The sequence below is a fragment of the Pteropus vampyrus genome, unplaced genomic scaffold, assembly GCF_000151845.1.
Source record: "Pteropus vampyrus isolate Shadow unplaced genomic scaffold, Pvam_2.0 Scaffold23, whole genome shotgun sequence".
NCBI classification, from domain to species: domain Eukaryota; kingdom Metazoa; phylum Chordata; class Mammalia; order Chiroptera; family Pteropodidae; genus Pteropus; species Pteropus vampyrus.
This window is the reverse complement of record NW_011888804.1, coordinates 9,882,059-9,894,157: the sequence shown is the minus strand read 5'-3', so window position 1 is coordinate 9,894,157 and position 12,099 is coordinate 9,882,059. Positions and strand designations below refer to the sequence as shown.

The following is a 12,099-nucleotide window of genomic DNA, read 5'->3' as shown; positions in this document are numbered from 1 at the left end:
GCACCGTCGCCCGCGCCGCGCCCCGAGGGCCTGCCCTGCTGCGGGCTCTCGGCACCATGAATGCCCTGGCCGCTGTCACCAGGCCCACCGACGACGCCTCGGACGGCCCCGCCGATGGCGCGAACCCGGCTCCTGCCCGGAAGAACCTCAAGAAGACGCCGGTGCCGCCCCGGGCTTCGCAGGGCGGTGGGGACTGAGGGCGGGCGCGCCGAGAGTGGCCAGCGGCGCGGTGCCGGAGGCGCCGCTGGCTGGAGGGGCGAATGGACAGATCTGACCCCTCATGGAGCCTGGCTGGGAGAGGAAGGGTCCTAAGACGCCTGCGAGCGCTCAAGTATCGGTTGTGGAAGGCTTGGGATGGCGACTGGGAAGTGTGGACAGCTTTGCGCAGCTCACGATCACCGCTGGAGACTGAGTCCGGGTTGGAGGAAGCATAGAGCCTCCTCGGTCCGGGAGGGCAGGAGGGAGAGCTCCTTGGCCTAGGGGGAAGGGTTTTGCGGGGTTTTGTGTGTGCGTGTGTTTTTTTCTTTAAAGGCCTTGAGGAGGAGGCAAGGCCTCCATGCACTGGGATATAGAGTGTGACCCACACACCAAGCAGCAGACAATCAGGGACACGTGTGACACCTGGACACCATATCACTCAGATCAGTGTCACCCGGATATATAACCACATTGCATGGGATACCAACTGGATAGCAGCCCGACTCTGGCCAGCTTCCCTCTCCTGACAGCTTCCACGGGAAAGCGCCACCTGGACACAGACCATCTGGGCAGCAGGACAGTGATATCTAGGACACTTAGCCCTTAACTTAGACTCACCACAGGGAATCTCCTGGACACCGGTGTCTCTCCAGGAAGTGTCACCTATACTCAGATTCCACAAGTGTCACCTGGGTGTGGTTTCACTAGCTGTCCCTGTCGCCAGGACCCATCCACCCAGTGCAGCCTGCAGTGGATCCTGGAACCAGCGCTTCTCACCACCTGGCCTTGGGGAAACATCAGTTGGAGTCTTCATTTAACCACTCACAGTGACCTGGTGCCAGCTCACTTTTGGAATAAAATGTGTAATTTTAGACTTTAGCATGTGGTGTTTCTAGAACCTGCTAATTTTTCTCCTTCCATCTCACCAGGGGTTTCGGACATAATGTATAGGTTGGGAGTGGGGGCGCCTTCTTCCTGTGAGAGGGATCTGGGGGTTCTGGATGGGGCTCTGAGACTGGCTATGGTGGGGTTGGGGAGGGTTGCGTAGGGGCCTCCCTGTTGCATGGAGGGGTACATTTTAACCTCAGTGGGGTTAAGGCCAGGAATCCAGCTTCTATGAGAGAGGCACTGAGTCCCAGTCCTCTTTCTCCGCCTTCAGCCATATGAGGCCAAGATCACTCTGTGAGTCATTTACTGTAGGAAAGGTCTCGTGTCTGGATTCTTAGGGGCCCTGCCAGACCCCCAGGCTGAGCCCCAGGCCCAGCAGAACCCCGAGCACAGAGCATGAGCACGAGGGCCAGGGGGTGGGTGAGGGGTGGGGTTGTTGCACAGATGGAGGTGCGAGAAGTCAGATGCTGTGCCCCCCAAGAGGCTGCTGCTGTGGCTGGAGTTCTCCATGTGGGGCGCAGGGTGACAGCCTGGGGGCCCACCCTGAGGCACGGTCTGGAACTGGGCTACCTGAGGGTATGGAGCAGAGACAGGCCAAGATGCAGACAGGCCAGGCTGTGGGAGGGTGGGAGGGAGGCAGGCAGTGGGGAAGGCAGCTCGGCCCAGGGGAAGGGAAGCGGCTCCACCTGCACGTGCCCAATGGGCACCATGTCCTTGAAGACCATCCAGAGCACCACCGGATTGCAGCCAGGCATGGTCAGTGACACAGCATAGTGGTAGTGGCGTGAGAGGCCGAAGGCACCTGGCAGCAGCTAGGCTAGCAGAGAAGTCGACAACAGAGACTCTTGGTGAGTGACGGAGGCGGAATTGGAACCAGCCTCCCTGGGTCCAGACACCCAGGCCCCCAGCTCCCCTCAGCTGAGTACTACTACACACAGACATGTTCGGGCCAGGCATGAGGGCCGAGAAGTTGGTGTTTTCAGAGCCTGGTTCCTGGGGATGGGGCTCCAAGCGGGAGGGGCTCTAAATGGGGGGGTCTCCAAAGGGGTCTAGCAGAGGCACTAAGTGGGAGGCGGGCTGGCTGGGGGGGGTCCACCCTCACTGACCCTGCAGATCCACCACTTCCCACTGGCCCCATCCTCCCATGGAAACTTTAAATCCTATAAACACTTTAGGTCCTCCCAACCCTCCCTCCCTGCTCTACAGACTCCCATGTACCTCCATTCTGGAAGCCCAGGGAATTACAGAGCCCCACCCCGTCCTTGCCAGGAGTCACATGGTGCCTCCCTCACCGCCAACAGCGCTGCCAGAACAGCCAGCCCATCAGGGTGACCTCGTGCCTCTCCCATGCTATGGTACCGTGTATTCATGTGAACCACGTGCACCTGGACAGGCACAGCTGCCTGTGCTATGCTCACTGGCCTTCATGGGGCACTTCCACCACCCCACTCCATGCCCAAGCTGACCGCCATGGGGCGGTGCTGCCTGTCCAGGCTGTTCTCAGAGCCGGTGGAAGCGCAGCTGCAGCGGGCGGTAGGCAGGCAGTGGCAGCCCAGTCCCCACATCCCCAGGAGGCTCTGTGGGCCAGTGAGGGTGCACATGACACCTCTCTCTTCCCCTACCTACAATCCTTGTGCCATTAGGGTTCCCCTCAAGCCAGTCTGCTCTGTGAAAAGAGGCCCCAGAGGGACCTTGGTGTCCAGGTCCCTCTGTTGACCAGTGGGGTGGGACTCCAGAGACCACAGTGGAATCTCCACCCTGCATGCAGTCCTGACTCACCACAGCTGTGTGTGATTGTGGGGGGCTGTGACTACTTCCAGGGCACTACTTCCATGCTGGCACCTGACTCATGGTCTTGGGGGCAATGGCTGATTGCCGTTGGTAGGGGTGTCTGGACCCGTGCGTGTGTGGGTTCCTGTGCCGTTTGCGGAGATTTTGATTCTTGTGTGTGCACGTGCGCGTGAATGGCAGGGTTCCCATTCTTGCGTAGAGGTGCTTAACCCATGACTTCTATTCGTGGAGGTTTCTGACTCCTGCGTGTGTGGGGTCTTTGACCCTTGAATAGTGTGAGAGGTTGCTAACTCTGTCCTGACCCAGTTTGCTGACCTGTATGGCCATTATTCTCTAGGATCCGTGGGCCTGGAGGTGCCGTCATAGCTTTGGAAGACAAAGGATCCAAGGGTGGGGTCACACTGGACCATGTGAAGGTCAGTGTTGATGGAGAACTGGGCTGAGCCCCACAGGCAGGGGCCATCTCCTTCCAGTGGGTGGGGCCCGAGGAAACAAGATCTGGGGTCTGTGGGGGTGGTGATCTGGGAGACAATTTGGAGGTATACAAAGGAAGGTGGCCCCTCCCTCCCTCCCATACATAACCAGAGAAAAGTTCAGCTCCTCCCTCTTCCAACACAGACAGGGCACAACTACCACCCCTGCCCCAACCTGGCCTGGCCACAAAACTTATACAGGCAGGCACCACCTGACCTAGGCCATACTCAGACAGTCACCCAGGGAATGAGGGCGGAAGATCTCTTAGCACATGGTCACACACCCACACTGGTGACCTCCACCACCCGCTCAGATGTGGGCTGGCCACAGTAACAGGCTTACAAGCAACTTGGCACACAGCAGGACTGGACATCACAGTAGCCATGGACATGGACACATACACAGAGGGATGGTCACATGCATGCTGCCTGGTGTCCAGTTGCTGTGGCCCAAGAATCCACAGAAACCACAGAGGTGCAACATGCTGACTGCCTTGGGGCTATGAATGCACTGGATTGTCTAGTGGCCACAGGACACAGACCCATCCCAGTTTCACACAACACTGTCCTCACCACACTTTGGGGTGTGGGAGTCATAGCACCAAGTGCCTGCGGACAGTGGGCAGGGGACTGAGCTGAGGGAAAACCAACTGGGCCCTTTCTGAACTTCATCCCAGCCAGGGTCCAAGAATGGGAGCGCAAGGATTAGGCCAGGAGCGGCCTGTGCAGACCGTGTTCTCCCATGGCCCCAACCTCAGTATCTCCTCCTGGTAAGAAACTCCCCAGTATCAGGACCTAACGGGGGCGAGAGCAGCAAGGCAGAGTCCTAGGGCTCACCCTCCACTCCTACCACCAGCCCCACTGCAAGGCAGGCAGGTGCAAAACCAGGTGCCCCTTCTGTGGGCTCTGGGAAAGGGTAGGAGGGGTGGTGCCCAGGTATGGCCACCTGCAGGGAAGAGGGAGCTCTGGGCTCACTGGGCTGATCCCAGGGCCTCCTGCCAGCAACAATCTCCAGCATTTCCCAGAGTTAAATGCTTTACTTGGGGATTCCCCCAATTAATACTCCCAGGAGGGGGAGCTACGAAGATGCCCATTTGCAGATTAGGTAATGGGGACTGGGGATCAGGAGTGACATGACAAGAACAGCAAGAGGGACAGAAATTCAAGGGGCAAGGTACCTTGGATCCCAGTGCCCTTGACTTGAGGGTTTGGGGTGCGGAGGGTATAGGAGGGAGTCTCTTCCATCTGCCGAGGGCCTGGGACACCCCCTAGACCATAAGTCCTCCTACTCCCGCCCCTGCTGACCAGGTGCAGTGTGAGATGGAGCCATTTCCAGCTGTCCCCTTCGGAGGACCGCTCGCTCCATCTACAGGTCTCCGTGAAGTGCAGCCTGCCCCCTTACCCAGCCCAAGTGGGAACTCAGCTTCCTCAGCAGCCCTAGAAGAGACCCCAGGCGGGAGCTGAGCCTCAGTTCATTCTGCTGGAAAGTGTGGCCGATTTCTCTGCTTCTTAGTGTGACCAGGAGAGAAGGGGACACTGTCTGAAAGAGCAGATGTGAGCACCAGCAGGCTGAGTGCATAGAGGTGGGGTGGGTGGGGGTGGGGGTGGGAAATACTTCTGCACCAGCATCTCCTTACAATCTCCAGGTTACGCTCTTCCCACTTTGGGGAAATCAGACAGCCCCTACGTAGTGGCTGGGCACTGTCTGCACTGCTGACGACACCCAGGGTGCCTAGGACAGCCCAGCACCCTGCAGATGTGTTCGGCAATGAGGGAAGGCCTCCTTGAAGTTCCTATCCCTGCCAGGGGATCCACCTGTTCCTTTCCTAACCCTGGTCTCTTCCCCAACACCATTTGGAGCACTCAGGCCAGGAGGCTGAATTAGGAAGGTGAGCACAAGGACCCGCCCGAGGTTGAGTCCCCTTGGTGCCCTCTTGCCCTCTTGTATCTGAATCACGTACCAGGAAATTACTGAATGGACCACTGTATGAGAACGGAAAGGACGAAGGGTCTCAGTGCTCTGAGCCTGCCCCTGGCTTCCACACATGGCCCAACTCCCCCATCCGCCCATCCCCACACCCGTGCCTTGGCCCCAACTTCGCTAGAGCCTCTTACTCCACCAAGACTAACCATGCCTCTTCCAGAACACAAATTTATTTGGCATTTGGAGGAAATGGTTCTCACAGCATCTTAAGGATTAGTGTCAACCCAACCAAAAATAAACCCAAACTAAAAACCCTTAGTGAAAGGAAAACATAAAAAACAGGCATTGAGACAACGTACAGATTCAACATCCACCTCCATCAGGCAGGTCAGGTCTTGGGGGAGGAGGCCCTGCCCAAGAGCTTGGACTGTCCCTCGAGGGGCCCAGTGTATGTGGGGCAGGGGCCCTGTCTCTCACAGGAGTACGAGAGTTTTAACCAGGGTTGGACTATGGAGCACAAACAGATTTTACAAAAGGTGGTGACCGAGAGGGAGGCCGGGAAGGACTGGGTAGACCCCAGCTTTCCCCTTACAACCTTGCTCCAGCAGAGCTTGGCTACTGGGGCACCAACTCCTGGAGACACACTCTTAGACAGAACCTTGGCCAGTCCAGAAGCAGGCCTACTCTCTGGAGCCCCCATGGTCTGTTTGCTTTAGGCCACCCTCCTCTCAGGGCCTCCTACATGCCTATTCCCAGTAGTCCCTCAGTCCCACACATTTCGTCCAGCCACCCTGCCCTGTACACATGGTTCTAAGGCCTGGGCCAGAGACACAGGCTGGGAGGGACCCTGGGCTATGGGGTCTCAGCCCTGTAGGGCTCTGTTGGGGTGGTCACCCCAAAGCAGGCCCACTCAGGACCCTCACCTGGTACCAATAAGACTTGTGATTGCTGCTCTGGAATTCAGCTGTCCTGTGCCTAACATATGTTGGAGGCATGACATGCTTCCTGCTTTGTCTTAAGCAGCCAGCGGGGTACATGTGCCCAGATGCCACTCACAGAGTATCAGTCCTTTGGCAAAGGGAGCCTCCTGTAGGCTGAGCCCCAAAATGAGCAGTTCAGTGACAAAATACCTACCTCCGGCCAGCTCTGTGGAGCAACTCAAGAATCTCATTCCATACTGGGAGAACGAAATCTATTTCCAATTAGAACATGAGAACGCACCTAGAACTAGACTGTGCCACTGAGGTCTGTCACCACAAAGCACCACAGAAGGACCCACTTCAAGTCAGCCCTCCCCTTGCTGCATGCTGGTCTGGAAAGGCTGCAAGGGGAACCAGGAGCAGGGCTCTGCACTCTGACGAGGGGGAGAGGCACAGACCTGGCCCAGGAAAGCAAGGCCCAAGTTCCTGTGTTACTGCCACCATCTGCAAACACTTGGACACATACACACACACACGGACACACGTACACACAAAAAAAGATCCAGACAGTCAACGTAGAAAAGATATGGATGTGCTGAAAATCGCACAGAACCCGCTTAATCTCCAAACCTCAGAAATGGTAAAAGTCCCATGTCAGGAGACAAGACCACTGCCCAGGAACAGGCAACAGGGTCCCTCGGTCAAATGGCCCCTGGGCAGGGCACCCAGCACTGTGCTGCTGAGGACAGGAAGGTGGCATGCAGTCACTGGGCACTCTGCTCTAGCGGTGGCGTGCAAGAAGTGGACTTTCAGGAGATGGACAGAGCCCAGAATGTTAATTACAGCCACCCCTCCCCACAAAGAAACTACCCTTTATGGCACAAAAAAGGTGGGGGCGGGTGCAGGCCAGGCCCAGGGGCAAATTCAACAGGAAAGGGGCTCCAGAGGGTAACAGGCAAGAGCCAGCTAGCCCCCAAGCCCCAGCAGAGGGTCCAGGGCCAGGACACTCATGCATAGCTAAGAGCTTCTGCCCAACTCCAGAGCTGCCTTCTGGGGGAGCCATGCACAGCAATGCTGGGGAGAAATCTGATAGGGTGAGGCCAGAGCCTCCTGGCACAGGACTGGGCTTCGCAGAGCCCAGCTAGAAAGACAGAGTGGAGAGTTCGACCTCCTTCCAAGCTCCCCTTCTCAGGGCTTTGGGCACAAGAGCCCAAGGCCAGCCCCCAGGCTGGGGCAGGGTCACCTGCCATGTTCACAGCTGGACCTGTGGGGGCCATCCCCAGAGGAACTATTGTAGCAACCTCCAGACCCACCGCCAAGACAATCCTGACAGTCCACAAACACCCCGGAGGCAGGAAGTGCCCTCCTGGACAGCGGCCAGCAGGGCACACCATGGCAGCCCTGGGGCTCGGTGGCTGGGCTGCAGACTCCTCTGGATGGCGTGCTGCAGTGAGCAAGCCCACTAAAGCCAGGTGTGATCTGGCCCCTGCCCAGGACCACAGTGACTTCTTTGTTCCCTACTTCTGAAACGTGTGGTCTAAATAAACTTTGTCATTCTTCTGCCATTTAAAAAGAAAAAAAACAGTGACCCAAAGCTATGCATGTTTTTGAAGCCCTCAAGGAGACTGGGTGCAGGTGCTTGCTCCCTTGGAAGGCTGGCACAGTCTCTGCACTCACACACACGCCTTCGTGGGGTGTACGGCAGTGCAGCTGGGTCCAAGCTCATGCAGGGGCCCCTCAAGTCTCTACAAGGATCAGTTTTCTTGATGACAAAAAGGTGCTCCCTGCGCCTCAGGGCCACAGGCCGGGCATCCTCTACACCACGGTATTGAGGGAGCTACGGCTGTGGTGACCACCCCCTGACAGTGCCTCTGTGGCTGGGGCACTCCCCCTCTGGGCGGGGTCAGGGGGCTCGAGCAGGGCGCTGCTGCTGTCGGCGGAGTCGTTCAGGTCTGCCAGGGAGGCCCCTGCAGGGGGCAGAGGCTGCTCCAGGTGCCGGGGCGACACACCTTCACTGTCGCCATCCCCTGGTGTCGGTGGCCCAGCCTCTGCTGGCTCAAAGGCATCGTCGTCTGCAGAAGGAGAGAGGGGTGTCAGCAGGGCAGTGGACGTGGCATGGGGAAGAGGGTACAAGGAGAGAACCAGGAGACACTCCCCCTGCCTGAATGCTGCCACCACTGCTGGGGGTCTGCCATGCTCACCCCTCACCCTCCCAACAGTGGCGGGCTGTGGTGCAAGGTGCAGAGTGACAGCCATGAGCAAGCCCTGGTACGTGGGAGGGGAGACAGAAACCCTCTCACACTCAGTGGGGGTCAAAGCAGGGGTCACCGGGCTGCAGGTGGGCAGATGGAAGTGTTCACAGCCCCCAGCCGAGGAGCTATGGCTGGAACACGGGGATGAGCATGAGCACGGGAGATGGGGCCAGAGCAGCCGGCCCTGCAAACTGCGCGGGGTCTGCAGAAAGCTCAGGTCTGACGGAGGCTCTGTGGCAGCCCAATCACTTCGTTGTACCACTCCATATCACCACAGGCTCCATCCCTCCTTCAGCTCATGGCTTGGGTCCCAATATGTGCCCCTCCTGGCCAAATGCCCACGGCCCGAGCAATCCTATTGCCCTGCCCTGGGATCACTTGCTCTGCTGCAGCTCGGTTCGTGGAGGCTCTGAGCCCCATAGCTCCCCAGTAGTATCCCTGGCAGGAAGCTCATTCTACCCCGGTCCCCATGACAGCAAATGTTGACAATCTGTCTCGAGGGCCAGGGTCAAATCCGGATCTCTCCTATGCAGGCGGACCACACAGGAGCGGTACCAGCTAACCAAATGAATAAACAGGACCAAGAACACAGCAGTGCTGGCCTCACATCGCCACCCTGCTGTGCTGTGTGGGCATGCAAGGAGCCGGCCACCTCGAGGTGGGGCCTACGACGCATGGCAGGGGTGCGTGTGTGTTTCAGAGTGTAATAGGGAAAAGAGACAGGGAGCCTGCACCATACACAAAGGGTTGGGACAAGCCAGGCAATGGGTAAGGCTCCTGCATTTCCTTCCTTGCTGCACAGCCTTGAGGAACAAACTCAAGTAATCAGCCCAACATCACAGAAACAATGCCTCTTTCCCCATCACAAAACTGCCTCAGGATACGAGGGGGTCATCGTGGTGGTACCTCTTCAGTTTACCACACAGGCACATGCATCTTTACAGCCCAGAAATCACCCACACGTGCAACCCTGTGAAGAGCTGCCCACTGATAGGTGGCAGCTACACCTTAAAGGGAAAACCAGAGAGCAGGAGAAGGCTGGGGAGAAGTGGGGTTCACAGTCCTGTGCACTGGGGAGGCCCCCTGGGTCTCCAGCCTCACAGGCCGGGTAACTGGTGACAGGCTGTTCCTTTTCCCCGTGGGGGAAGCACCTGTGGGGTCATAGAACACGCTGTCAGGGTTGATGGAGGCCTCGTAGGGTGGCGGCGGGTCATCAGGCTGGTCGATGTCTGGGTACTTGAATGCAGTGTACGGGGGTGGAGGGTCATGGAAGTGGAAAGTCCCGCCTTCTCCGTCGTCAGAAAGGTGTAGTGGCGTGAGGCCTGTGCCAAACCCGTCCGGGCCATAATCAAAGCCAGGGATCCTGCGGCCGAGGTTGAAGTGGTGCACTGCACGAAGCATGAAACAAGCACAGGACCACGTCACTGGGAGACATGCTGCTTGGCTCCTGACCCTATCCCCGCGCCTCCAGGCCCAGAGCGCCAGGCATTCTGTTCCAGCCCTGTGCCCAGCTGCTCACCTGTCAGCCGTATTAGGGGCCCACATAAAAGCCCTGAAACTCGCTCAGGTCCACTCCATTAGTAGTACATCCTTGCCCCTCGCCCACATATAACCATCACTGCAGCCTGCTGCTTCTGCTGCCAGCCCGGCCTCAGGTCTGCCTGCTGCGCTTTAGCCATTGCCACGTCCCTCTAGTTCTAACATGTTTCTGGGTGTCTGATGACTGCCTTGGAGTTCTGCCCACCCTGCAGCTCTGTGAGAACTGAAGAGGGTCTTGGGAAGAACTGTGTCGGCTCATACTGATGTGGGGACTTCAGAACTGACCTGGGCTCCCTGGGAGGTGCCAAGGTCCCTAACAGAGTTCTGCATGGTTCCTCAGCATCCTGCCATCTTGATTCTGAACCCTCCTTCACCTGCCAGCACCTGTACCGCTCCGCCCAACATGGGACTGGGAAGGCCTAGCTTGTTCACTGAGACAAGGGGTGACTTCGGAAGCTCTACTGGGGGCTTGGGCTGCTGCAGGCAAATCGGGCCGAGGAGGGTGAGCCATACTCTATAAGCTGTCTAATGGCCAAGGTTATCTGCTGATCCTTTACCTGGCAGGAGGCCCACACTCATGGCTGTCCTGTTTCAGAAGGCCAGGGCAAGGGCGGGGAAGCCCAGGGTGAGCTGGCACTGCAGGTGCGTCCTGCCTCCATGTGCCCGTGTCTCTGATTTTAGGTCCCTTGGACAGCTCCTCTAGTACCTCAGGTGTGCGCTCAGCCCAGGAACAGGTGGGTAGGTGGGGTAGGAACACCCTGGGAGCACACTCAGGGGCCAGCCTGCACAGTGACCATCATAGGCAGGGGCTGGGACACTCACGGTTTGCTCCAATCAGGGACTCGATGCGCTCCCGGCGTCTCTGGCGCAGCCGGTGAACCATGAAGAGCAGCAGGGACAGGATGAGGAAGGAGGAGATGCAGCTAACGATCAGACGCATCCCACTGGCCATGGAGTCAAACAGGCTGTTCCCATCTGTCAGACAAGGAAGGGAACCGGCCACGCTCAGAAAAAGAGGTCCTGACTCAAGGTGCTTAGTGCTATGAGAAGGCCATGGCCCTCCTCCATTTAGCAACTGCGTGGAGAAGGCAACTTGCTTCACGATTCAATCTTAGCATAGATGGCAGAAACGAAACAGCTCAAGATCAAGAATAGTGATAACTCTACAGGACAGCAGCAGGTCATGGGCCAGGGAAAAACTTTTTTTCAATTATAGTTAACATTCGACACTATTTTATATTAGTTTCAGGTGTACAGCAGTGGCTGTACACTGACACGATCCACAAAGTGATCCCCCTCGACCAGTCCGGTACCCGCCCAGCACCAGGCACCGCAACGCCGCTAACCGCATTCCCCACGCCGCACTCTACATCCCCGTGACTATTTTCTAACTATCACTTTGTACTTCTTAATCCTTTCACCCTTTTCACACAGCCTCCAAACCCCACTCCCATATAGCAACCATCGATTTCTCTGTATCTATAAGTCCGTTTCTGTTTTGTTTGTTCATTAATTTTGTTCCTTAGATTCCACATTAGTGAGATCATAGGAAAAAATCTTTTAATATGACACAGGCAATGAACCCCCTCCACCTGCTTCAGGTGTCATGGGGGACCCATCTCCCTGGTCAGAGAGGTTGCCTGGCCTCTCCCAGCTCATCTGTTTTGGGTGACTGGGCATCTTTCCTCAAGTGCTGTAGGCCTCGGACACCTGCTGTGTGCAAATGCCCAGGACAGCCAGTGAGCAAGGAAGCCTTCTTCTTCCAGGATCAGCATTCCTAAGAGACCAAGAGAGAGCCGTGCTCTACACACCCAGGGAGGAGAAGTGACCCCTGCAGAAACCATTTGCTTCTCTCCAGGTATTGAATATGAGCCCTCCTGCTCAAAAGGTGGTTCTGAGCACCCAGGAGACAAACAGGACCTTTCGACATCCCTGTCCTCACTGAGCTTCCAGGCACATGAGACAGATAATAACGCTGTACATGAATCTAAATTATGTGAAGTACCCAACACAACGGAGCAGGGTAAAGGGATCAGAAGTGAAGGGGACATGTGTTCTGTGATGTGGGGGCAGGGAAGGCCTTCCCAAGGACACAGGGAAGGACTGAGGGCAGG

The 12,099-nt window shown here is 57.2% G+C and overlaps 1 protein-coding gene across 5 annotated transcripts in view; it reads right to left on the bottom strand.

The window, feature by feature from the left end:
* Positions 1–5,482: 5,482 nt before the first annotated feature.
* The window catches only part of DGCR2 (DiGeorge syndrome critical region gene 2), a 75,455-nt gene continuing 68,838 nt past the window's right edge, over positions 5,483–12,099 (bottom strand). For 4 of the 5 annotated variants that reach the window (XM_023528265.1, XM_011355909.2, XM_011355908.2 and 1 more), the window contains 3 exons: positions 10,808–10,960; positions 9,598–9,834; positions 8,010–8,266 (listed from right to left, as the gene is read on the bottom strand). In XM_023528265.1, the coding sequence (XP_023384033.1) occupies positions 8,010–8,266; positions 9,598–9,834; positions 10,808–10,960 (647 nt within the window). Of the gene's footprint in view, positions 8,267–9,597; positions 9,835–10,807; positions 10,961–12,099 lie in introns of all 5 variants that reach the window. The other variant, XM_011355907.2, reaches the window with a different exon arrangement.